General features: G+C 51.1%; 1 protein-coding gene across 1 annotated transcript; it reads left to right on the top strand.

Moving 5' to 3' along the window:
* Nucleotides 1-1444: 1444 nt before the first annotated feature.
* LOC115892039 (MAGUK p55 subfamily member 2-like) lies at nt 1445-26357 on the top strand. The gene is given in 14 exon segments (XM_030924252.1): nt 1445-1498; nt 1500-1542; nt 3657-3775; nt 18208-18360; nt 18511-18565; nt 18568-18659; nt 19036-19263; nt 19975-20106; nt 20215-20320; nt 20405-20473; nt 20711-20872; nt 21577-21779; nt 22155-22283; nt 23740-26357. Coding segments are annotated over 14 exon segments (1722 nt in total). The 3' UTR covers nt 23917-26357.

Raw genomic sequence — 26357 nt, 5'->3', positions numbered from 1 at the left:
CCCTGCCTCTGAGTTCAAACTCCCCTTCCCTCCTCCTTCCCTGGGAGATCCCTGTCTTGGACTCTGTGAAGGGCAAAGCTAACAAGGTCCTTTTCTTCCGCCCTTCCCCATGGGTCAGTATGGTTGTTGGAAGGGAGGGAAAAGGTATAGGTGTATTCCTCTTGCAGAGAGACCCCATATCTACTTTGGGTAAAGTCAGGGGCCCTTTTCCTGAGAGTTGGGAGATAAACGGGCAATGGTACTGGGCTGAGAGCTTAGAGATCCTGAACCTGGCATCTCTGATCTGCAGCCTTTCTCCCTCTTCCCTGTCAACCCAGATTCCCTTCCTTCTTTGGGTCAACACTGGGATATTTGGCTGCTTTCAGGTGGAGCTGTCCCTTAAATCTCTCCTCCATCCTGGGTTACTGTCCTGGTGTGTATTCTGCTGCCATGGAAACCCAGGGGTGCAATGTGACCTGGTGCCATTCTTGGGGAATGGCTGAGTGGAGGCTGCAGTACCCTGGTGGTGGCCTCTTGGGCACAGATCTCAGAGGAATGGGGTCACCGAGGTGGAGCTGAATCCCTCCCTTCTGCCCACACTTTTCCCTGTGTGCAAATGTGCCCTCACTTTTCCTTTCTGGGGAACTGAGTTCCAAGATGCCTGACTTGCTTCCTGGGCGTCACCCCATTCTCAAGGGAAGAACTCATGGGAGATGGGGGAGGGGAAGAAGCTGCTGTGGAGGTGAGGGGTAAGCAGGGCTTGGGCAACCGTCCCTACCCCCGCGATGTCACCCCCCCGCCCCCTGTATCCTGCCTCCCAGTGACTGGCTGTGGGCCTGGTGGGGGAGGCGTTTGGGGCTTGATGTATTTGCCCCATGCCCGAGTGAGGCTGCCTCCCGGTGGACGACTGAGTCATTCTTGGGGACTTCCTTGGATTGAGGGATCATTGTAAAGGAAGGCAGGGCCTGGAGAGGGGGCTGAGAGCAGAGGTCAGAGGGCGTAGGCAGGAGGTGGTATGGGGTGTATCAGAGGAGGGACTTCTAGAAAAGAGGGTGCAGGGACAAGATGGGTTAAGACTTTTTTCCCTCGGGTCTCCTGAAGCTGGCTGTGAGGGGAGGGTCTCGGGGTACTGCGCCAGTCTTGAAGGGGCAAGCATGCCTGCCCCCTCCCCCCAAACCTCCTGTTAGACGCCTCCTCCCCATCCCCACCGACACTGACATGCTGGGGATCGGGCCATCTGTGGGACTAGGGCTCCCTCCCACCACCTTTCTCCCACCCGGGTTACCGCTCGCACCGCCAGGCGCCAGTCGGGGGCCTTAGCCAATCAGCAAGGCGATCACCTGGCTGGTTCCCTCAGAGTGTGCTCCCCGACTCCCGCCTTCTCCAGCCCAGCCAGGCCCTGGCTCGGGAGGCGGCAGACGGCGGTGTTGAGGACACTCCGGGAGTCCCCGGGGCTGGGGCCGCCATGGCAGGCAGCCCAGGCAGCGGGGTCTCCTTGGAGGGTATATCCCTGGGGTCTTTCTGAGGAAGCGGAGCTCCAGAAGGGAAGGTAGGGAAGGGTGGGCCAGATGGGGGTGGGGCAGCTGGCCCCCTTAGCCTACCTTCCTCCAGCAGAGTCGGGGCATCTGGGGAGGGTGGCCTGGGAGAGGTCATCTGAGGGCACCTTCAGGAGAGCTGTCCTGGGCAGAGGGCGGCCAACTCCCTTGGCTCAGTCCTCCCCTGGATAACTGACGGAGGGAATCTGGCATACCCTGGCTGGGAGGGAAGGGTCTCTGCCCTGGCCTCTTTCAGAGCCCACTGGGGACTTTTGCAGGTCTCTGACCAATGCCAAGCCCCGGCCTGGGCAAGAGGGGTCCTGAAGGGCAAGCTTGGACTTTTTTTTCTGGAGAAGGCAGGGAGCAGGAGGAGGAAGGATATGGGAGTCCAGGAGTCCCTGAACCATCTCTGACAGCTCCAGTTCTAGTGCCTCCTCCTCTCCACTCCTGTTCCTTCCTGGAGAGGGGAGCACTGACAAGAGCATTGAGAGGTGCCAGGGGTGCATCCTCCCCCCGTCCTCCCACGGCTTGGGTTCTGTTATGCAGATGTAGGCTAGGTGGCATGGTGGCAGAGTAATGATATCCCTTGCCCATCTCTGCCCCCCAGCTGGTCACATTCTGCTTCTCACTTCCTTTCCCCGGAACTTGCCACAGCCTGGAACTCCCATCTCTGCCAGTGAGTGAAGGCAGCCCCACCTCAGATCTCAGGGGCATTGTTGCGGCCCAGCTGCAGGTATTATCATGTCCTCTGTTATGGTCCCATTCCGGGCTGAGAGTTTGCTTATCCCTGTGATGACTTGGTGTGACCTTGGCCTTGGGTGCCCACAGTCATTCCAGGCCTCCAGTGCCTGTTTCCCTAGCTCCTGCCAGCGTTCCAGGCCTCAGGCTTTGACTTCCTATCATCCATGTTAGTTTCTCAGTTATAGATCATTGCCACTCAGAGCTGAAGGGTCTGTAGTCATCATCTAGCCCAACCCATCCATTTTACAAACAGGAAAGACTGAGGCCAGTGAGGGACAGTGACTTGTACAATGTCACACTGAATTAGTGGTGCTTAGACTAGAGGCTCTGCAGGCCCTGGCTCCTGTGTGGCTGCCTGCTTGACTCTGGGCCTGTACTCAGGGACTTGCTCCAAGTACTGTCTGTCTCATCCTTAAGCCTGCCAGGTGCAGGTGCTGAGTCCTGGGCTTCAGCCCATCTAGAGATTGAGTGAGGAACTTGTGATTTTCTTTCCTTTTTCTTTCTTTTTTTTTAAGACAGTCTTATTTTTTAATTTTATTTTATTTATTTGTTTGTTTGTTTTTCAAGACAGAGTCTCACTCTGTCGCCCAGGCTGGAGTGCAATGGTGCAATCTTGGCTCACTGCAAGCTCCGCCTCCAGGTTCACGCCATTCTCCTGCCTCAGCCTCCCGAGTAGCTGGGACTACAGGCGCCCGCCACCATGCCCGGCTAATTTTTTTGTATTTTTAGTAGAGACGGGGTTTCACTGTGTTGGTCTGGATGGTCTCGATCTCCTGACCTCGTGATCCACCCACCTCGTTGTCCCAAAGTGCTGGGATTACAGGCATGAGCCACTGCTCCCAGCCAGAGACAGTCTTGCTCTGCCACCCAGGTTGGAGTGCAGTGGCGTGATCTCAGCTCACTGCAATCTCTGCCTCAGCCTCCTGAGTAGCTAGAATTACAGACCTACACCACTATGCCTGGCTAATTTTGGTATTTTTAATAGAGATGGGGTTTTGCCTTGTTGCCCAGGCTGGTCTCGAACTCCTGACCTCAAGTGATCCACCCAACAGCTTATGGTTTTCTGGTGCAGGGCAGGACCTGGAACCTGACACCTGCTTCCCTTTCTCCCTTCCCCCCACCTCAGAGTCTCTTCTAGCTGCCTGGAGCCTCCCACCTGCTCAGGCTGGCGTTATGTAGGGTGGAGAGAACAGGCCAAGGAAACTGTCCCCTTCCTCAAGGACCTCTGTCCCAGGCATTCAAGGGCCTGGGGTGCCTGTGCTGGGCAGGGAGGGGAATGTTGTCAGGGAGGGGCTGTCTTCTGTGGGACATGGGGGTGGTGGAGTGGCAGGTATTGTGGTGTGTTTAGTCTTCTGTACCCAGCTGGTACCTGTGTATCTCACTGCCCATACCTTCCCCCAGCCATGCAGCAAGTCCTGGACAACTTGGGATCCCTCCCGAATGCCACGGGGGCTGCAGAGCTGGACCTGATCTTCCTTCGAGGCATTATGGAAAGTCCCATAGTAAGATCCCTGGCCAAGGTACAGTGCTCCAGGGAGGTGGGCACAAGGGCACTGTGCCTGGGGAGGCACAGTAGGGGATGGGGTATTAGCTACAGAGGGCCCTGGGAATGGGGCATGTGGCACAAGAGGCCCCCCTGAAGGGGATTGTAGAAGAAAATCATGCCCAGGTGATGACCTGAGTGGCTGCAGGTAGAGGGGGGTGCCCCGGCACCTGTCTGGTGAGTGCGTGGGTGGATGTTTGGTGACCGCCAGCTTGTGGAGTGTGTGATTGGTGTGGGCCAGCATGCACATATTGGAGAATCTCTAGAATTCATCTTGCCTGTCCTTCTGCCTTTGGGCATTTTGTGTGCATGTCTTTCTAAGGTCACCTGCTATGTATCAGGTAGGGGAGAGGTTCACTAAAAGAGAAAATAATAGGACAATTTGGTAATGACAGTGATAGAGGTGGATACACTAGGCATTTTGGGAGCGTAAAGTACAGGTGCCTAACCCAGCCTGGGGTGGGCAAGGCGGCCTTCCTGGAGGAAGGACCACTTGAGCTGAGTGGAAGAATGAGGAAGAGGAGGAGGGCATTCTGGGCCACAGAAGAGCTTGAGCAGAAGCACAGAGGTAAGAAAAAGTCAGGAGTGGCTGGGCGCGGTGGCTCAAGCCTGTAACCCCAGCACTTTGGGAGACCGAGACGGGCGGATCACGAGGTCAGGAGATCGAGACCATCCTGGCTAACATGGTGAAACCCCGTCTCTACTAAAAAATACAAAAAACTAGCCAGGCGAAGTGGTGGGCGCCTGTAGTCCCAGCTACTCGGGAGGCTGAGGCAGGAGAATGGCATGAACCCGGGAGGCGGAGCTTGCAGTGAGCCCAGATCAGGCCACTGCACTCCAGCCTGGGCGACAGAGCGAGACTCCGTCTCAAAAAAAAAAAAAAAGAAAAAAGAAAAAAGTCAGGAGTGTGCAGGGGATTGGAAGTGCTGGTGTGAGGCTGAGCCTCAAGTGTGAGACAATGCGAGCTGTGCAAAGATTGGGGGCTGTGTGTGGGTGCTTGGTGTCCTTCTGTGAGTGTCATGAGTATCAGGGAGGCTTTATGTGTTTTTGTTTTGTTTTGAGAAAGAATTTTGCTCTTGTTGTGCAGACTGGAGTACAATGGCATGATCTTGACTCACTGCAACCTCCACCTCCTGAGTTCAAGTGATTTTTCTGCCTCAGCCTCCTGAATAGCTGGGATTACAGGCATGTGCCACCATGCCCAGCTAATTTTGTAGTTTTAGTAGAGATGGGGTTTCTCCATGTTAGTCAGGCTGGTCTTGAATTCCTGACCTCAGGTGATCTGCCTGCCTTGGCCTCCCAAAGTGCTGGGATTACAGGCGTAAGCCACCGCACTTGGCAGGCTTTATGGTATTAAGCAGGGATGTGATGGCCAAATGTGGGTGTTTTAGGCAGCCACATGGAGAACTGTTGGGGAGTTATATCTGGAGTTGGAGAGGCCAGTGAGTGGCTCTTTAGTGGGTTGAGTATAAGATGCTGAGAGCCTGAACTGGAGGTGTGGTCCCAGACCTTAGGGTAAACTGGTGGAACTTGGTGTTTGGCAGTGAGGGCTAGGGGACAGCAAGGCACCTGGGATCCTGCCCGGGGGAGTGTGGAAGGATGCCCCCTCTCCTGAGGAGGGGAGGTGGGGATGGTGCCCATGGCTGCTGGGATTAGGATACAAAAACTAGCTGGGCGAGGTGGCGGCGCCTGTAGTCCCAGCTACCCAGGAGGCTGAGGCAGGAGAATGGCGTAAACCTGGGAGGTGGAGCTTGCAGTGAGCTGAAATCCAGCCACTGCATTCCAGCCTGGGCGACAGAGCGAGACTCTGTCTCAAAAATAAATAAATAAATAAATAAATAAATAAATAAATAAATACAAGGAATTATACACATTTCAAACATAGAGATGTTCCATGAAGGCAGGAACGTTTGTCTTTTTGATTCACCGCTATATCCCCAGAGCCTACAAAATGCCTGACACATAGTAGGTGCTCACTGAGTATTTGTTGAATGAATAAATACAAAAGAGTATAAAAAATAACATAATAAACTCCTGAGTACCCATCTCCAAAATGTTAATAATGTTTGTTTTGACTCTTGGCATTTCTTAAGAAATAAAAAGTATGAGGCACACGGCATGGTGTGGCTTACAGCTTTAGTCCCAGCACTTTGGAAGACCATGGTGGGTGGATCACTTGAGCTCAGGAATTCAAGACCAGCCTGATTAACGTGGTGAAAACTTGTCTCTATAAAAAAAAAATAAAATTAGCCAAGCATGGTAGCATTCAACTGTAGTCCCAACTACTCAAGAGGCTGAGCGGGGAGAATTGCTTGAGCTGGGTAGGTCAAGGCTGCAGTGAGCCATGATCACGCCACTGCACTCCAGCCTGGGTGACAGAGTGAGACACTGTCTCAAAAAAAAAAAAAAAAAAAAAAAAAAAAAAAAAAAAAAAAAAAGAAATAAAAAGTTTGACACAGTTAATGCCTCTCCCCTTCTTCATTTTCACTGCATTCCCTTCCCACAGGTAACCACTGGCTAGAGATTGATGTCATTTCACTGAATGTTGGCTTATCTTGCCTGCATATGTGTTTAGCTGTAAACAATATACCTTGGTGTGATTTTTTTTTTTTTTTAAGACAGGGTCTTATACCATCTCCCAGGTTGGAGTACAGTGGACCCCTGTTCTACAGTGAAACAATTATAGCTCACTGCAGCCTGGAACTCCTGGGCTCAAATGATCCTCCTGCCTTAGCCTCCTGAGTAACTGGGACTACAAATATGTACCACTATGCCTGGCTAATTTTTAAATTTTTTTGTAGAGGCAGGATCTTGCTGTGTTGTCCAGGCTAGTCTCAAACTCCTGGCCTCAAGTGATCCTCCCAGCCTCTGAAAGCACTGGGATTATAGGCATGAGCCACCATGCCTGGTTCTAACCTTTGTTAGGTGTGCTTTTTTTTTTTTTTTTTCTGGAGTCTCACTCTGTTGCCCAGGCTAGAGTGCAGTGGTGCAATCTTGGCTCACTGCAACCTCCGCCTCCCAGGTTCAAGCGATTTTTCTGCCTCAGCCTCCCAAGTAGCTGGGACTACAGGCACGTGCCACCATGCCTGGCTATTTTTTTTTTTTTTTTTTTTTTTGAGACAGAGTCTCACTCTGTCACCAGGCTGGAGTACAGTGGCACGATCACAGCTCACTGCAACCTCTACCCTCCTGGGTTCAAGTGATTCTCCTGCCTCAGCCTCCCGAGTAGCTAGGACTACAGGCACGTGCTACCACAACACCCAGCTAATTTTTGTATTTTTAGTAGAGATGGGGGTTTCACCATGTTGGCCAGGATGGTCTTGATATCTTGACCTCGTGATCTGCCTGCCACGGCCTCCCAAAGTGCTGGGATTTTAGGCGTGAGCCACCGTACCCGGCCATTTTTGTATTTTTTTTAGTAGAGACAGGGTTTCACCATATTGGCCAGGCTGGTCTCGAACTCCTGACCTCATAATTCTCCTGCCTCAGTCTCCCAAAGTGCTGGGATTACAGGTGTGAGCCACCATGCCCGGCCATTATGTGTGCTTTAAAAATTTATATAAATGAAATGATAGTGTAAGGTGCTTCTGTTTTTGAGATTTCTATTTCATACAAGTAGTACAGCTGTCGACCTAAGTATAGATAGAGATAGGGAGATTCATTTGAATTGTTGTGTGGTGTTCTTATACAGCAGTTCCCAAACTTTTTGGCACCAGGCAACCAGTTTTGTGGAAGACAATTTTTCCACAGATCAGGGTGAGGGGGGTGGTTTTGGGATGCAGCTGTTTCCACTCAGATCATCAGGCATTCGTTAGACTCTCATAAGGAGCACACAACCTAGATCCCTGGCACGTGCAGTTCACAGTAGGGTTGGCGCCCCATGAGACTCTAATGCCACCACTGATCTGACAGGAGGTGGAGCTCAGGCAGTAATGCTTGCTCACCTCCTGCTGTTCGCCTAGTTCCTAGCAGGCCACGGACCAGTACTGGTCCGTGGCCTGGAGGTTGGGGACCCCTATTCTAATATATGAATAGAGCTGTTTGTTTATTGGTTCCCCCCAAGAGATGTGTATGTCACTGCTGATTTTCCTCTCTGAAAAACAGTGCTGCAGTGAACATCCTTATATCCATCTGCTTCTGCACGCATGTGAGGGTGTCTCTAGAATGGACACTTGGCAATGAAATTGATGAATATGTGCAGTTTTGAACTTCAACATCTGTAACTTTCCAAAGTGGATTTCAGAGTTGGGTTTATGAGACCACATCACCTCTGGGTACTTTAGCTATTGTCTCCACAGTGAGACAGTGAGACTTTGCTTTGGGATGGCAGAGTCTCAGAGTCAGACAGCCCTCTCGACAATACCCTTCAAAGCAGGATCCCCCTTGATAGCATTATGCTCTGGTCCAGTCCACTTGACAGTCTGCTCGACAGCTCTCTAATGATGAGTTTGCTGGCTGGCTATGTCATTCACTCATCCATCCATCCATCCGTCCATCCATCCATCCATCCATTCATCCAACGAATACCTATTTTGCACTTGCCACATACCAGGCACAGTGCTGGGGTTATGGCAGTGAACTGCCAGATAGTTTGTTTTCCTGATGAAGCCCAAGTCTGTCTTCCTTTCACTGGACCCCACAATGCCCCAGTCCTGGGACCTCACAGTAAAGCCTAACTGAGAATGAACCATTGTGCTATGTCACATTGTAAGTAAACTCCCTTCTCTAGAAACATTTCTGGGGAGAAGTTGGTCAGGATTTTTTCCAAGAAATTTCTGGTATGGTTCCGGATTCATAGAGCACAATAGAAGAGATTATGGACATTTCTTCCCCTCTGAGACCCCCAAAACGAGACTAATGGGCTAAGGCAATCCAGTGACTTCTCTCTCCCTGTGGTTGTGAAACAAACAGGAAGTGAATCTCCGTAAAGGAGCCAACCTGAGCTCGCTGAAAAAAAAGCCATACATTTCTTCTGTCCTTGTATAGGTGATCCTTTACAATGTAAATTTGCCATTCCTCTCATCAAAGACAGTGTCTCTCAGAGCTCCCTGCATTGGACAATGGGACCTACTTCCTCCTTCTCACCAATTTTAATGATTTTGTGTACACAGACAAATTTCTAACCTAATAGACAAAGCACTGTGATCAAATATCCAACTGCAAAAACTTGGTGAAGTGGCCCAGAAATCCAGAGGAATGAAATCAGATTGGAGCCACATGTGGTAGCTGTTGGCCTCCCTCCCTTACTCCGTGGAGCTGGGCTTGACTCTCTCTGGGGATGTGGCAGGCAGTGTGGGAGGGTCCAGGCTGGGTAGATCTGGGACCAGGGAGGGGCAGGGCCTGAGGGTACAAATCCGGAGGGTTAAAGGCCCTAAGGGAAGTCAAGTCTGGCAGAGAGATCAGAAGTCTAGGCGGTTGACTGCACACAGCAGGTGGAGGCCCTGGCAGGTGGCTGGCATCTGGGAGGGCTGACATGGATCCGGTAGCACATGTTCCAGCTGCAGACAAGGTCAAGGTGAAGAATCCAAGGCAGGGAACATTCAGAAATTCAGAAAAATTGTTACTAATGGGGACATCTGCTAGCTGAGAGGCATGTGAAGGCTGATGTAAGCTAATTCATGTGAGATGAAGAAGAAAGAACACAGGGCTTGGAGTCAGAAGATTCCACTGACTGGCTTTGTGAGTTTTGTATATCTGTCAACCTCTCTGAACTTGTTATTTCTTATGGAGGAATTTTTTAAAAATTCATTATTTATGCTTTTCTATTTTAAAAGAAAGATGAGGTCTCACTCTGTTGCCCAGGCTGGTGTTGAACTCCTGAGCTCAAGTGATCCTCCCACCTTGGCTTCCCAAAGTGCTAGGATTACAGGCATGAGCCACCATGCCCAGCTTAGTTATTTCTTTTGAGAAGTGGGGAGAATGAGGTTATGGAAGTGGAAGTACTTTTTTTTTTTTTTTTTTTTTTTTTTTTGAGACAGAGTCTTGCTCTGTTGCCCAGCCTGGAGTGTAATGGCATAATCTCGTCTCACTGCAACCTCTGCTTCCCAGGTTCAAGCGATTCTCCTGCCTCAGCCTCCCGAGTAACTGGGATTACAGGCCCACCATCCCCAGCTAATTTGTGTATTTTTAGTAGAGACAGGATTTCACCATGTTGGCCAGGCTGGCCTCAAACTCCTGACCTCAGATGATCTGCCTGCCTTGGCCTCCCAAAGTGCACGGATTACAGGCATGAGCCACCATGCCCGGCCAGAAGTGCTTTTTTGAGTCAGAAAGAGTTGTTATAATCTTAGCTTTAGACTGGAGTTCACAGGGAGGCCTCTTTTTCTGTGGGGAGGCTAGGGTGGAAGAGCTGGGAAAGCAAGACATGGCCCTAGAAGAATAGAGGTCTAGGGAGGTCACTAATATAGGGGCTCTGACAAGGGGACATGACAAGCAGAGGGTGTAGTGGTGAGGCCAGTGTATCAGTTTGCTTTTGCTGTGTTACAAACCATCTTGCTGTGTAGTGGCTTAAAACAACTGTGATTTAATTCCCCTGATTTTGTGGGTTGGTTGGGTGGTTCTCCTGGTCTGGGCTTGCTTAGCTGGGCTGGGTGGTCCAGGATGGCCTCACTCACATATCTGGTGTCTTAGCTGGGAAAACTGCAATGTCTGGGATGGCCAGGCCCCTTTCCATCTGGTCTCTCATCCTCAGCCACCTTCACATGGTGTCTCACAAGCAAGGAAGGACAAGCCCTTAGTCACAAGCACTTTCTAAGCCTCTGCTCACATTTGATAATGGTCCATTGGCTAAAGCAAGTCACATCTGTCAAACTCACATTAAAGAGTTCCTTTACTTTCTGACACACTACTCTCCGGGACATCTTTCAGCTTTTTATTTCACTATTTAATTATGAACCAGGGCTTCAAATAGGAATTCCCTGTCTTTTACCATGATCAGGGGGGTTGGAGTAGAGGGCAGAGGGAAAACTTTTCATTGAAATGACTGTGTAATGTTGCATCTGCAGCCTGCTACGGCTCTGGATTGGGAGCAAACAGAGCAGAATGCAGGCTGGCTCCACATGAGCTAGCTGTGTCTCCCACCCAAGCTTCTGGTCTATCATGAGCTTGAGCCCCTGCTTTGCTGAGGATGATTTTCAGAGCAGAATGAAATGAATGGCTACCACAGAAATTCAAATCACTCTTCTAGTTCTGGGCGATGTGTCACCTAACATGAAAAAGAAGAATAAGTCTTAGCAAAATAATAGTCAGTAAAAAAGTAGTAAGGGAAATAATTGTTCACTTAATAATATTAAGTGAAAAAAAATCAGGCCCCAGGGATGGATAAAATCATGATTCCCCCCTTTTTTTATGTCATAGAATATGCATTTGGACAGACACTATTCCCTTTTTATTAAGTATATTCATTTCAGAAGTATGTGGAATACATACAGACACATTAAAACTCTTTAATTGGGAAGCCAAGGAATGACAAACACACTAAATCAAGATGGTGCTTTCAGCTGGGTGTAGTGGCTCACACCTGTAATCCCAGCACTTTGGGAAGCTGAGCTGGGTGAATCACCTGAGGTCAGGAGTTCAAGGCCAGCCTGACCAACATGGAGAAACCCCATCTCTACTAAAAATACAAAATTAGATGGGTGTGTTGGCGCATGCTGTAATCCCAGCTACTCGAGAGGCTGAGGCAGGAGAATCGCTTGAACCCGGGAAGCGGAGGTTGCAGTGAGCCGAGATTGCATCATTGCACTCCAGCCTGGGCAACGAGCAAAACTCCGTCTCAAAAAAAAAAAAAAAAAAAAAAAAAAAAAAAAAAGGATGGTGCTTTCTGCAAGTGGGAGGGGTGAGTAGGGCATGTGATTAGATGTAGGATATTGTCAAGAGCTTTGTTTTTTAGTTTGGGTGGTGGGTTTTCTTAGATCCTTGTTATATCATTTAAAAAATCTAATTTAGGCCAGGTGTGGTGGCTCATGCCTGTAATCCCAGCACTTTGGGAGGCCGACACAGGCAGATTGCCTGAGCTCAGGAGTTTGTGACCATCCTGGGCAACATGGTGAAACCCCGTCTCTACTAAAATATAAAAATTTAGCTGGGGGTGGTGGCATGTACCTGTAGTCCCAGCTACTCAGGAGACTGAAGCACCAGAATTGCTTGAGCCTGGTAAGCGGAGGTTGCAGTGAGCCAAGATTGTGCCACTGCACTCCAATTTGGGGTACAGAGTGAGACTCCGTCTAAAAAAAAAAAAAATTATTTGTTTAGTTCAGCCCACTGAGGTGTTGGTTTTGTATTTGAATGATTAAATGTTTAAAGTTTCCTCAGGGCTGTGAGGTCGAGCTTGGAGAGCTGTGCTTTCATATCTGTGGGTATAAAATATCCAGGAGTGGCCACAGGAGGAGGAATGGATTAGCCCATGGTAGGGATGTCATTAAGTCAAAGATAAGAGGTAAGCAGCTTAGGAGGCACCCTGGCTTCCCCCTTGATCAAACACATCTCCTCGGAAAACTTGTCCTCCATCCATGGACCAGACGGTGCTAAAGTCAAAATGAGCGACCTCTCTAATGCTCACATCAGGACACTTGTGCCAGAGCTGGCTCCTGTGAACCCAAAAGAGCCATGCAAGGGTTGCCATGGTGAGATTGTTGCTGCCTGTGTGCCTTTGTCTATTCTTGACACTCAGTTGTTCGGGCTTTGATTCCCAACATTGTCCAAGGCACAGGCTAATAGAACCAGAGCTGGGATGCCTCCCTCACTCTGGGGCTCCATGGGCTGGGCCCAGCTAAATGACTGAAAATCACATAGGGCTCTGTGGAAGACCAACCCTCTGGGGCTTTTTCCTGTCCCCAAATGCTACTCCTTTGCCCCATTAGTTGTCTGTTTTCTCAGTAGGTTGTGGGTGTCAGTCTAAAATGCTGCCCACCTGGCAGAGGATGGTTTAGGAGGCCATGGGGCCACGTGGGGTGCTGTTCCCTGGCCTGTTTGGGGAAGAAAAAAGCAGAAAGGATCTAACCTTTATTGAGCACCTGCTGTGTGGTGTGCCAGGCACTGTTTCCATCTCACCAAATTCTCACAGCAGTCCTGTGAGGTGCTATTCAAATCTCACCATCTCATGGCTAAACAAATGTTCTATTATGAAAAAATTTAAAAATATATCCTGAACCTCTATCACCTAGCACCCCACTTCAATATTTAACAAGTCATGCATAATCTTATTTCATCCATACCTTCATCCACTTCCCTCTCTCCTCCATTGTTTTGGAGTACATCTCAGCCGTAATAGATTGCATCTGCAAGTGTTTCATTGTGTATATAAACTACTGGACTCTACTGAAAAGGATTCTTTTAAAAAGTTATACTACTATTCTTACACCTAAAAAATCAAACAATAGTTTTCTTGTGAATTTTTTAAATTAAACAAATTTTAAAAATAGAGATGGGTTCTTACTGTCTTGAACTCCTGGGCTCCAGTGATCCTCCTGCCTTGGCCTCCCAAAGTGCTGGGATTACAGGTATGAGCCATTGTGCCCAGCCATGAATTTTTAATAAATGGTATTAGAACATCTGGATAGTAATTTTGAAAGATATCATAGTATATTTATTCCTCACATCATATATCAGAATAAACTCCAAGCAGATCAGAGATCTCTATGTGCAAATATAAATCATACACATCCTAGAAGAAAACAAGGCTCTGTATATGGGAAAAGCCCTCCCTTAAAACAAAACAAAACAAGAAAACAAAAAACTATGCCTCAAAATTCAGATGCATGAAAGATTATTACATTCACCCACATTAAAAACAAATTTTTTTTGAGCCAAGGTCTTGCTCTGTCACTCAGGCTGGAGTGCAGTGGTGCAAACAGTGCTCACTGCAGCCTCAATCTCCTGGGTTCAAGTGATCCTTCCACCTCAGCCTCCCAAGTAAGAGTAGCAGGGACCTCAGGACATGCCACCATGCATTAAAATGAGCATTAAAAATGCTCAGGTGCATTTTAAAAATATTTTATAGCAACAGGGGCTTGTTATCTTACCCAGGCTGGTCTTGAACTCCTGGGTTCAAGCAGTCCTCCCTCCTCGACCTCCCAAAGTGCTGGGATTGCAGCTGTGAACCACTGCACCTGACCTAAATGTTTTTTTTTTTTGCATGCGAAAACACCACAAGCGGAGTCAAAAGACAAGTGGCAAACTGGGGGAAGTGATTTGCAAGAGATATCACAAAGGACTAATTTTCCCAATAGAGAGAAAACATTTTTTAAAATAGGGAAAAGAATAAAAACCAAGACCTGACAGACAAATTGGGAAAGACATGAGTAGACAGTTCACAGAAAAGTATATACAGATGGCTCTTAAACATATGGAGAGATGTTTGACTTCACTCATAATAAGCAAAATGCAAAGTAAGCCCCACTGAGAGATCATTTCTCCTCCATGTGATTGGCAGACATGCAAATGTTTGATCAACACTCTGGTGGTGAGCTTCAAGAATATGCCTCATACAGTGCTAGCAGGAGAGCAAACTGGCCCAAGTCCCATGGAGGGGAATTTGTCAATACCTAATAAAATTACGTATGTATTTATTACTTGACCCAGCAAGACTTCTAGGAATTTACATGGAAGATCTTCTCCACAGATATAGAATACTATGCCAGAGTCATTTACTGCAACATTATTTGCAATAGCAAAGTATTAGAAACAACCTAAATACCCATGAAGACTGGTTGAATAAATTACAGGAATCCAGTCATGCAATGGAGTCAAATGCAGTAATTAAAATAATAAGATGGGCACGGTGGTTCACGCCTGTAATCCCAACCCGGGAGGCAGAGGATGCAGTGAGCTGAGACCATGACACTGCACTCCATCCTGGGTGACAAAGCAAGACTCTGTCTCAAACAAACTAAAAATAATAATAAAGGAAGATCTCCATGCAGTTTCATGGAGTGATTTCTATGGCATATTTTTAAATAAAAAGCCAGGGCCGGGTGCGGTGGCTCAAGCCTGTAATCCCAGCACTTTGGGAGGCCGAGATGGGCGGATCACGAGGTCAGGAGATCGAGACCATCCTGGCTAATACGGTGAAACCCCATCTCTACTAAAAAAATATTTAAAAAAACTAGCCGGGCGAGGTGGCGGGCGCCTGTAGTCCCAGCTACTCGGGAGGCTGAGGCAGGAGAATAGCATAAACCCGGGAGGCGGAGCTTGCAGTGAGCTGAGATCCGGTCACTGCACTCCAGCCCGGGCGACAGAGCGAGACTCCATCTCAAAAAAATAAATAAATAAATAAAAATAAAAAGCCAGAAAACAAACCAAACCAGTTAAATAAACAAAAGGGTGTCAAATGGTATATACAGTGTACTATGTTTTATGTAAGAAAGGGCAATTTATTTATTTATTTATTTATTTATTTATTTAGAAACAGTGTCTTGCTCTGTTGCCCAGGCTGGAGTGCAGTGGCACAATCTCAGCTCCCTGCAACCTTTGCCTCCCAGGTCCAAGTGATTCTTGTGCCTCAGCCTCCTGAGTAGCTGGGATTACAGGCATGTGCCACCATGTCTGGCTAATTTTGTATTTTTGGTAGAGATGGGGTTTTACCATGTTGGTCAGGCTGGTCTCGAACTTCTGACCTCAGGTGATCCTCCTACCTCGGCTTCGCAAAGTACTGGGATTACAAGCCACCTTGCTTGGCCTTTTGTGGTGATTTCTGAGATTTTGATGCACCCATCACCCAAGCAGTGTACACCGTACCCAGTGTGTAGTCTTTTATCCCTTAGGCCCCTACTACCCATCCCTGCTGATTTTTACTTAATAGATTTGTGATAGGTAGTAGCAGTTGTATAGCAATTCTGAAACTGCTTTGAATATTGAAGGACAGAACAAATAAGTAAATATATTGATGTTATTGGGAAATAAGTTCTCACTGAAGGAGAAGGGAGACACAAATATGGAATGGGGGAAGATGAGAAAAATCCTTTAGAGTTTGATTTGATTTGGAGCCATCAGTATCTACTAATGACTGCCAAAGAAATGATGCCCAGAAACAATGGGTACTGAGTGCCCACATCTTGGTTTCTAAATACTATCCCCTGCTAAAAGAAATCAGGGTTCCTTGGAGAATTGCTGATTCCAGACCTGGGGTAGGGAACATATCAAATGAGCCTGTGCCAGAAGGGAAGGAGATGCTCAAGGACTGATGGGAACATGTCAGCAGGACAGAGGTGTGAATGGGGCTCCCACTGGACAAATTTGGGATAAACTGTGTCAATGAAGATAGTGATCGTAATGGATTAGAACACATGAAATAAAAAAAAAATTCGTAGTGATATCATGAGAGAGAGAAGGAGAGAATGAGGAGTAGGGTGGTAGAGAGAAAAGAAGAGCTCATTCTTTTTTTTTTTTTTTTTTTTTTTTTTGGAGACAGAATTTTGCTCTTGTTGCCCAGGCTGGAGTGCAATGGCACGATCTCGGCTCATTGCAACCTCCGCCTCCCAGGTTCAAGCGATTCTCCTGCCTCAGCCTCCTGAGTAGCTGGGATTACAGGTGCCCAGCAATACCCCCGGCTAATTTTTTGTATTTGTAGTAGAAACGGGGTTTCACCATGTTGGCCAGGCTGTTTTGCAAACTCCTGACCTCAGGTGATCCACCCGCCTTGGCCTCCCAAAGTGCAGGGATTCCAGGCGTGACCCACTGTGCCTGGCTGAAAAGCTCATTCTTATAGTAGAATACCAATAAATGTAGAAGGAATGATGGGAATTAGGTAATCACTATTTTGCAATGTCCAGTATAATAATTCATTTAGGCAAGGATCATAAATTGACGCTGAATCCATTGGTGAAGGATTTTGGGGGAATAGTCTCAAAGTATGAGAAAGACACAAAGACGCAAGATCACCTACGTAGAACTCTTGTCAAAAAGATTAACGTAAGTCTAATCATGAGGAAACAATCAACTAAATCTAGTGCTAGAGCATCCTAAAAACTACTGGCCTGGAGTCTAAAAATGTCTAAGCTGGGTGCAGTGGCTCACACCTGTAATCCCAGGCTTTGGGAGCCTGAGGCGGGAGGATCGCTTGAAGCCCAGAGTCTGAGACCAGCCTAGGCAACGTAGTGAGACCCTGTCCCTACAAAACAAAAACAGAAACAGAAAAACAAAACGAAACAACAAATGTCCTGAAAGTCTAAAAGTTACTGGGATCTGTTCTAGATTAGAGGAGAATAAAAAGACGTGTCAACCAAATACAACATATGATCATCAACTGGATCCTGAATCAGAAAAAAATAGAACTTTAAAGGATACTTTTGGGACAAGAGTAGACATTTGAATATGGACTGTCTTACATAATATATTAATGAATCAATGTGAAATTTCTTGCAGGTGATAATGGTATTGTGGTTTATGCAGCAGAATGTCTTTGTTCCTATGAAATGCATGCTGAAATACTTTGGGATAAAGTGGCTTGTGTTGTCTGCAATGATCTTTCAAAGATTCAGAGGGGAAAAAAAGGTCTTCATATATACTCTTGAAATGGAATTCCTTTCTTCCTGACCCACCTAACCTAACACTCCCCACTGGGCTGGTCACTGGCGAAGGATTCCTTTTCCGTTTTCAGCGCACCTTGGTATGGAACCCCGGAGCCAGCAGAGTGACAAATAGGTGCGGGGGCCTGCTCCTGGCACCATGTGCTGATTTCGTGTCCCCTCATTCACTGGGAACACTGAGTTGAGAGCCTGGAGATGCAAGTTCAAGTCCTAGTGACCGTGGGAAAGTTATTCCACCTCCCTAACTTCCTCATCCGGGGCTTCAGGGTCTTCAAGACCCCACCCAACCATGATGTCCGGTGGAAGAAGCTATTTTTTTTGTTGTTGTTGTTGAGACGGAGTCTCACTCTGTCGCCCAGGCTGGAGTGCAGTGGCGCGATCCCAGCTCACTGCAAGCTCTGCCCCCCGGGTTCACACCATTCTCCTGCCTTAGCCTCCTGAGTAGCTGGGACTACAGGTGCCCGCCACCACGCCCGGCTAGTTTTTTGTATCTTTTAGTAGAGACGGGGTTTCATGGTGTTAGCCAGGATGGTCTCTATCTCCTAAGAAGCTATTTTTGAATGCCAATGCATATAGGGTCCTGGCAGCTGGGGACAATTTGGTAACTTCTAATGACCCTCTGTGGCAAGGGGATGGTTAGGAAAGTTTGTCCTTGGTTTCTTCTTCCTTCCCTAAAGTAGGTCCTAGTCATTTGGGGAAGAAAGGAGACAGCAAGGAAAGAATGTGCACGTGTGGGTATTATTGTGTGTCAGTGAGTGAGGAGCTGAAGCTGGGGGCTGGGGGTGGGATGGGGAAAATGCCTGGGGGCTGAGGAGGACCCTGCTTGGTGTCTCAGGGCTCCTGGGGAAGTTCCTAGCTGCACCTGTTCTGCTTCCACCCCCAGGCCCATGAGAGGCTGGAGGAGACAAAACTGGAGGCCGTGAGAGACAACAACCTGGAGCTGGTGCAGGAGATCCTGCGGGACCTGGCACAGCTGGCTGAGCAGAGCAGCAGTGCTGCCGAGCTGGCCCACATCCTCCAGGAGCCCCACTTCCAGGTTCCTGGCCGCTGGGGCTGGGGTGAGGGAGCAGGAGGCGGGTGGACCGGGGCATGCTGCTGTTGGAGGAGCCGGCAGGAAGTTGGAGCTGGGATGGGAAGAGAGCCAGGGCACTGCCCCATTGTCCCTTCTTTTCCCACCACCTCCTAGTCCCTCCTGGAGACGCATGACTCTGTGGCCTCAAAGACTTATGAGACACCACCCCCAGCCCTGGCCTGGACCCTACATTCAGCAACCAGCCTGTACCTCCCGACGCCGTGCCCATGGTGGGCATCCGAAAGACAGCCGGAGAACATCTGGTGAGGACTGGGCAGGGCCAGAGGCGGGGCTGGTGAGGGTGGGGGATTGAGAATAACCAATGAGGGGACAAAAAAGGCCAAGCGTGGTCTGAAGATGAAGATGGGGCCAACTTTGTGCAGAGAAGGGCCCATGAAGACCCAGGAGACCATAGACACTGCACAATCACCTGTGTCCGCACCTCTCCAGTCTGCCCACTTCCCCCCGCCATTAGTACCTGCTCTAAGTGAAGAATTTAGGCAGAAGGATGGAGGAGGACTTTGTGAGTGCGGGGGTGGGTGGGTGGGGACAGGAATGGAGGTGCTATTAGGAGAGTATTTGAAGATTCTGACTTGGAGCAATCTGGGCCTCATCTTACACTCTCCCTCTGACCTCCAGGGTGTAACGTTCCGCGTGGAGGGCGGCGAGCTGGTGATCGCACGCATTCTGCATGGGGGCATGGTGGCTCAGCAAGGCCTGCTGCATGTGGGTGACATCATCAAGGAGGTGAACGGGCAGCCAGTGGGCAGTGACCCCCGTGCACTGCAGGAGCTCCTGCGCAATGCCAGTGGCAGTGTCATCCTCAAGATCCTGCCCAGCTACCAGGAGCCCCATCTGCCCCGCCAGGTGGGCCCCTCCACCAGCCCTTCACTCAGCAGAAGGCCCGAGGGATGGCCGAGCCTCCTGGCTGTCAGGGTTGCAAGTCTCACTGAGGCCCTCCTCTCCTACTGGTTTCCTCCAGGGGAGATGAGGGTGGGACCTGTAGCCCAGGGGCAGCTGACTGCAGCTGCTGACAGGCCTCTGCCTCTGCTGCGCCTGCACGTGCTCCGCATTGGCCGGCATTATGCATGCAGCCACAGCCTGGGGTACCAGAGTGTATGAGACAGTGCCTGCACCGTGGTCAGTGTTCGTCACATGTTTGTGCGCATGCGCAGGGCGGGTGGCGTTGTATGTCCTGGACAACTGTCTCCTAGTTGGTGGATTCTGGGGGTCTGGCTGCTCTGTCTACCTCTCCTATTGGCTCTCTCGCCCTCTGCCAGAGCCCTTCTCCAAGGGTAGAGGGTGAGTGGAGGGAGGGATCCAGGATTAGGTGCCAGGGTCCTGTCCCCTACTTGGTGGTCCCACATCCTTGGTCCTAAGATCTGAATCCTGTAGTACTAGATGTGAAGGGAGGTTGGCACCAGGGAGGCACATGGGCGGGCCTGGAGGCATCACTGCTGCAGGGGGACAGTTCCATTTCCCCTTGTGTCTTTGTGAAAAGAGGGGGCAAGGGGTAGACCTCCACCTGCAGCCTTCTACTGCCCCTTCCCCTGACCCTTTGCTGATTCCTGGGCCCAGGTATTTGTGAAATGTCACTTTGACTATGACCCGGCCCGAGACAGCCTCATCCCCTGCAAGGAAGCAGGCCTGCGCTTCAGCGCCGGGGACTTGCTTCAGATCGTAAACCAGGACGATGCCAACTGGTGGCAGGTGAGCCCCGGGCACCCCTGCATCTCTCCAGGTGTGGTGCGTGGGAGGGCAAGGGCACAGGGAGGGGTCCTCTTGCTCAGGCAGATCTTGGTCTCATGTCCGTTTCAGGCATGCCATGTTGAAGGGGGCAGTGCTGGGCTCATCCCCAGCCAGCTGCTGGAGGAGAAGCGGAAAGCATTTGTCAAGAGGGACCTGGAGCTGACACCAAACTCAGGTAGGAGGTCCCCCCTACCCACATCTCCCATCTGGGATCCGACAGGGCCCTGTCTGCCTCACTCACCCATCTCCCTATGGCCAGGGACCCTATGCGGCAGCCTTTCAGGAAAGAAAAAGAAGCGAATGATGTATTTGACCACCAAGAATGCAGGTGGGTATCAGAGTGTCCACTCCTTTGTCTTCCTCCAAGATGGCTTGCCTTTCCCTGTCCCCACGCATCACCCATGAAGATGTGTGCCTGGCTCAGATGCTGCCAGCCATGTCCCTAGGCCCTGCCCGACTCCCCCTTGCTCCCCTGTTCCAAGCCCTCTTGCCCTCAGCCTCCCTGAGAGCTCCGCCCCTCCCTCACCATGCAGCCTGGTGAGCAGCGCCATCTCCCTGTGTCCAGAGTTTGACCGTCATGAGCTGCTCATTTATGAGGAGGTGGCCCGCATGCCCCCGTTCCGCCGGAAAACCCTGGTGCTGATTGGGGCTCAGGGCGTGGGACGGCGCAGCCTGAAGAACAAGCTCATCATGTGGGATCCAGATCGCTATGGCACCACGGTGCCCTGTGAGTGGGAGCTGGGCCCTAGTCGGGGACAGGGAGCAGGGGCTCCCCTGGGGGCCAGGGCTGAGCCTACCGAATGGGCATCTTCATGGGCGCCAGGTCAGGTGGTACCTTTGGGTGTACGGGTTGGGGTGCATGCCCTCTGTGGGTAGGTAGGGGAACTTCAGGCTCAGGAAGGATGAGGGAGGTGTCCTGCCAACAGGTGGCCTAGTGGGCTGGGCTGGCGTCCCCTTTCCTTCTCTTGTTTCACTTGCTAAAAGCCGTGAAGAAAGTGAGTGCCCAGCTGTGCACCCGGGTGAAACAGGCTATGAGCTGTGCATGTGTAGCCTTGTGGAAGACAGGGCTTCTTAGTGGCAGAACCAGCGGGGGTGGTGGAAGCTCCTGGCTGCCAGAGGCAGGACTAAGAGCACTGCCCTGGTCTGCTTGGCTCTTGCTGTGTGGCTTTGGGCTGTACATTGCCCTTTCTGTACCTCAGCCTCTCGTCTGTGGGCTCTGGGTTAGACCAGGGTTACCACCTCATGTCTCTGTGTGTGCCAGTGGGGAGGGTGGGGGGCAGGTGTGTGCAAAGGCAGCAGTGCTGGCAAGATGAGGGGCAGACTGCACCCCCAAGGCTGGGAAATGGGGGCTTGGGTAAGTGTGCGTATATGTATCTGAGGCACTGTGACCTGCCCGTGCCCATTCGGCCCAACCTACCCCCATTCCCCTAGACACCTCCCGGCGGCCCAAAGACTCAGAGCGGGAAGGTCAGGGTTACAGCTTTGTGTCCCGTGGGGAGATGGAGGCTGACATCCGTGCTGGGCGCTACCTGGAACATGGCGAATACGAGGGCAACCTGTATGGCACACGTATTGACTCCATCCGGGGCGTGGTCGCTGCCGGGAAGGTGTGCGTGCTGGATGTCAACCCCCAGGTACTGCCACTCTGCTCCTTCCCAGCCTGCCCAATGTCCTCTCTGCTGCCTCGGTGCTCCCCCATAGTTCCAGGTACCTGTCACCTGAGCACACCCATGTACCCCCTCTGCCCTCAACTACTGCTTGAAACCCAGCCTACCTGGAACCTTTCTCAGCCTTCCAGAGCCCCCACTCCTCCTCTGGTCTCCTCCAGTCACCCCAGCCACCTGCCAGCTATTTGTCATTTGTCCCAGAACTCATGTCCCAGACCCCTAGGCACCCTTTTCCACCCACTCCCAAGTGCCCACCCCAACCCCAGTCACCCTCACAGCCTTTCTCTGGTTCCCAGGACAGACATGGGGATATGCTCCCTACCCTACCTTCTCCTTCTGCAGGCGGTGAAGGTGCTACGAACGGCCGAGTTTGTCCCTTATGTGGTGTTCATCGAGGCCCCAGACTTCGAAACCCTGCGGGCCATGAACAGGGCCGCACTGGAGAGTGGAGTGTCCACCAAGCAGCTCACGGTGAGGGCTCTGAGGTGTGGGGGAGGCGTCCAATGGCTGCCTAGGGTGGTGGGGGACAGGCCTGAGCTGACAGAGAGAAGGAGGTGGTGTTGGGGAGGGACGGGGCCCGCTCCAGTTATCGGTGAGGCAGGACGTGGTCCCCGACTGCACAGATGTGGAACGGGAGGTCTGAGAGAGGAAGTCCAAAGTCTCAGAGTGAGCCAGGCACACAGCTAGCCTGGGACACATGTGCTTCTGACTCCAGGCCCCCAGCTCAGCCCACTCTGCAGGGACAGAATGCTGGCCAGAGAGAGTTCCAGAGGGCCAGTGGAAGAGGTGGGCAGGAGGTGGGCCAGGTGAGCTTGGGTTCCTTATAGCTGGGGGAAAGCTGAAAGGTAGGAGAAAGCCAGAGGCGGGAAGGCTGGCTGGAGGGGTGAGTCAGTGTAAGAGAGCAGGCGGTGCCTGGAGGAGAGGCTTCACGCCAGCATTGCGGGACTCCAGCCCCTTCCTCCTTCCTCCCTGTGTCTTGCTGCGCCTTCCCAGGATGTGGAGGGTTTGCAGAGCTCTGAGCGCAGGGGTCCCTCTGCTGGCCATGCCTGGTGCTGCTGCACTCAGGCCCTGGGTACAAAAGGTACAAAAAGGTCACACAGTCAGTCAGTGGCTAAACAGGGTCTGCCTGACTCTCAAGTCAGTGCTCCCTCAAGTCTGACTAGGCTGCCTTATCTATGCAGCATGACAGGCTGGTACCAGGGCAATCCACAAGTACCCAGGACAACCCCACCCTCTAGCATGGCTGGGGCCCAGAAGAGGCTGTCTAGGCTGGCACGCTTCTGCCAGTGACCCCCTTAGGAGCTCTGGACCCTTGCCTGATTCCCATTCTGGGCACCTCCTCCTTGGCAAAAGGTGTGGCCAACCGGAGCTGCTGGGATATAGCTAGCTTCAGCTTATTTAAGTCAGTTGTCAAGTACCCTTCCCCACCCCTGCCCAGCCAGCTTCCACTGGGTCGAGGGTGGGGTTGTCCTGGGTACTTGTGGATTGCCCTGGTACCAGCCTGTCATGCTGCATAGATAAGGCAGCCTAGTCAGACTTGAGGGAGCACTGACTTGAGAGTCAGGCAGACCCTGTTTAGCCACTGACTGTCTGTGTGACCGTTTTATACCTTAATTTTCTCTGTTATAAATGGGGAAGAATTAATCCTACTTTGCAAAGCTGTAGTGAAGATTATGTGGCATGCAAAGCATTTAGGGGTGTGATTGGCAGTTACTAAAGCTTATTTTCTCCCTTTCACTCATCATCTGTTTGTGGTTGATGGTGAGCCACTTTGAGACAAACAGAGAGGGGCCCCTCACTCCCTAGCCAGGGAGTCCACACCAGAGTTGGGCTTTGGGGAGGGGGAGTGGGGGAGCTGTAGCTCCTTCTGACAGTGGGGGTGAGTTGTGGGAACTGACTGTAGGGAGGTCCCTTTGTGCCTGGGCAGGAGGCAGACCTGAGACGGACAGTAGAGGAGAGCAGCCGCATCCAGAGGGGCTACGGGCACTACTTTGACCTCTGCCTGGTCAATAGCAATCTGGAGAGGACCTTCCGCGAGCTCCAGGCGGCCATGGAGAAGCTACGGACAGAGCCCCAGTGGGTGCCTGTCAGCTGGGTATACTGAGCCTGTTCACCTGGTCCTCGGCCCACTCTGTATTGAAACCCAGAACCTGAATCCATCCCATTCCTGACCTGTGACCCCCTGCCACAATCCTTAGCCCCTATATCTGGCTCTCCTTGGGTAATAGCTCCCAGCAGCCCCTAAGTCTGGCTTCAGCACAGAGGCGTGCACTGCCAGGGAGGTGGGCATTCATGGGGTACCCTGTGCCCAGGTGCTGCCCACTCCCAATGCCCATTGGCCACCAGATATCTCTGAGGGCCAAGCCATGCCCAGGAATGTGTCAGAGTCACCTCCATAATGGTCAGTACAGAGAAGATAAAAGCTGCTTTGGGACCACATGGTCAGTAGGTACACTGCCCCCTGCCACCCCTCCCCAGTCACCAGTTCTCCTCTGGACTGGCCACACCCACCCCATTCCTGGACTCCTTCCACCTCTCACCCCTGTGTCACAGGAGCAGGCCTTGGGCTGTTTCCATGTGGCCAGGGGAATGCATGTCCTACTGGCAGCCAGACAGGCCTGGGTGGTGGTGCCAGCCTGGTGCCATCTTGAAGGCTGGAGGAGTCAGAGTGAGAGCCAGTGGCCACAGCTGCAGAGCACTGTAGCTCCCAGCTCCCTCGGAAAGGGGCAGGGTCACAGGGCAGATGCTGTTCGGTCCCTCCCTCACCCACAGCTTCTCACTGCCGAAGTTTTTCCAGATTTTTCCAATGTGTCCTGACAGGTCAGCCCTGCTCCCCACAGGGCCAGGCTGGCAGGGGCCAGTGGGCTCAGCCCAGGTAGGCGCGGGATGGAGGGCTGAGCCCTGTGACAACCTGCTGCTATCAACTGAAGAGCCCCAAGCTCTCCATGGCCCACAGCAGGCACAGGTCTGGGTTCTGTGTCCTTGACCTTGGTCCATTTTGTTTTTTTCTCTAGCCAGGTCTAGGTAACCCACTTGCGTCAGGGCTGCCGGGTTGGAGGGGCTGAGGAGGAGTGCAGAAGGGACCTTGGGAGCCTGGGCTTGAAGGACAGTTGCCCACCAGGAGGTTCCTCACACACAACTCCAGGGGGCGCCATTTACACTGTAGTCTGCACAGCCTGTGGTTCCATGTGCATGCTTGGCGCCTGTCTGTGCCTCTGGCACTGGGGTGTGTGTATATGTATGTGTGTGTGTGTGTGTGCACGTGTGTGTGTGTGTGTGTCAGGTTTAGTTTGGGGAGGAAGCAAAGGATTGTTTTGTTTTGGAGGTCACTCTTTGGGGCCCCTTTCTGGGGGTTCCCCATCAGCCCTCATTTCTTATAATACCGTGATCCCAGACTCCGAAGCCCTGGTCCTTTCCTGATGTTTTCTCCCTTGTCCTATTGTCCCTCTACCCTAAATGCCCCCCTGCCGTCACTTGGGGAGGGCAGTTTTGTAAAATAGGAGACTCCCTTTAAGAAAGAATGCTGTCCTAGATGTATTTGGGCATCTCATCCTTCATTGTTCTCTGCATTCCTTCCGGGGTGAGCCTGTCCTCAGAGGGGACAACCTGGGGCACCCCGAGTCCAAACCCCTGTGCCTCCCAGTTCTTCCAAGTGTCTAACTAGTCTTCTCTGCAGCGTCAGCCAAAGCTGGCCCCTGAACCACTGTGTGCCCATTTCCTAGGGAAGGGGAAGGAGAATAAACAGAATATTTATTACAAATGTTAGAATATATTTCTTATACTAGGAATCTCATTTGCATTTGCATAGAGTATACACATGGGGTGGAAAGGCCAGGCCTGCCCCCATCTGTTGGTGTGCCTCTGCATATACTACGCACTCATCTTCCTGCTCCTCTTTGCCCTTGATCAGTGTCCTTTCATCCTGGTTCATCTGTCCCTTGCATCACCCTCAGCCTAAGGGAGTGGGAAGGAAATGGGGTGTTTTTCTGCTGACTTGAGGCTATGGGGTCACTTGCCAGTTTCTACCTTTCCTGGGGGACTTAAGGGTAGAGGCAGGGGAAGATTTGTTTGCCCCCTTGGTCCAAATGACCATCATCTGTGATGGAAATGGGTTGGGTACCTGGCCCTCATGGCACCTTCACTGCTAGTGACAGGCGTGGAACCCTTCCCTCCTGTCTCTTCTCAGTCCTTCCTCTCTGAACAGCCTCCTACCTCCCCTGCCTGAGCACCACTCCACAGCCCTCCCAGGTACCTATCAAGTGGAAGCGGAGGCTGTCAGTCCTTGGCTCACCTGGGACAGGGCTGGGGCTGGGTTGGAACAGGTGTGTGTGCCCATGACATTAGCTCTGTGACTCTTCTCCCTCCCTGCCATTGTGGACTCTTGTATTTGAGGGACCTCAAGAGAGTGAGGACCCTACCATCCACTGTCCATGTTCAGTCCCAGCCCCAGTGCCCTTCCTCTGTCCCCTCCCTCAGCCATCCAGTTCTTGAGTTTTCTCACTGATGGGTTTTTTCTTTTCCTTGGATTAAATGTGAAAGCAAAGG

This window comes from Rhinopithecus roxellana, chromosome 19 (genome assembly GCF_007565055.1).
Source record: "Rhinopithecus roxellana isolate Shanxi Qingling chromosome 19, ASM756505v1, whole genome shotgun sequence".
NCBI lineage: Eukaryota > Metazoa > Chordata > Mammalia > Primates > Cercopithecidae > Rhinopithecus > Rhinopithecus roxellana.
The sequence above is the reverse complement of the archived record's forward strand: the minus strand, read 5'-3'. Positions and strand labels throughout refer to the sequence as shown.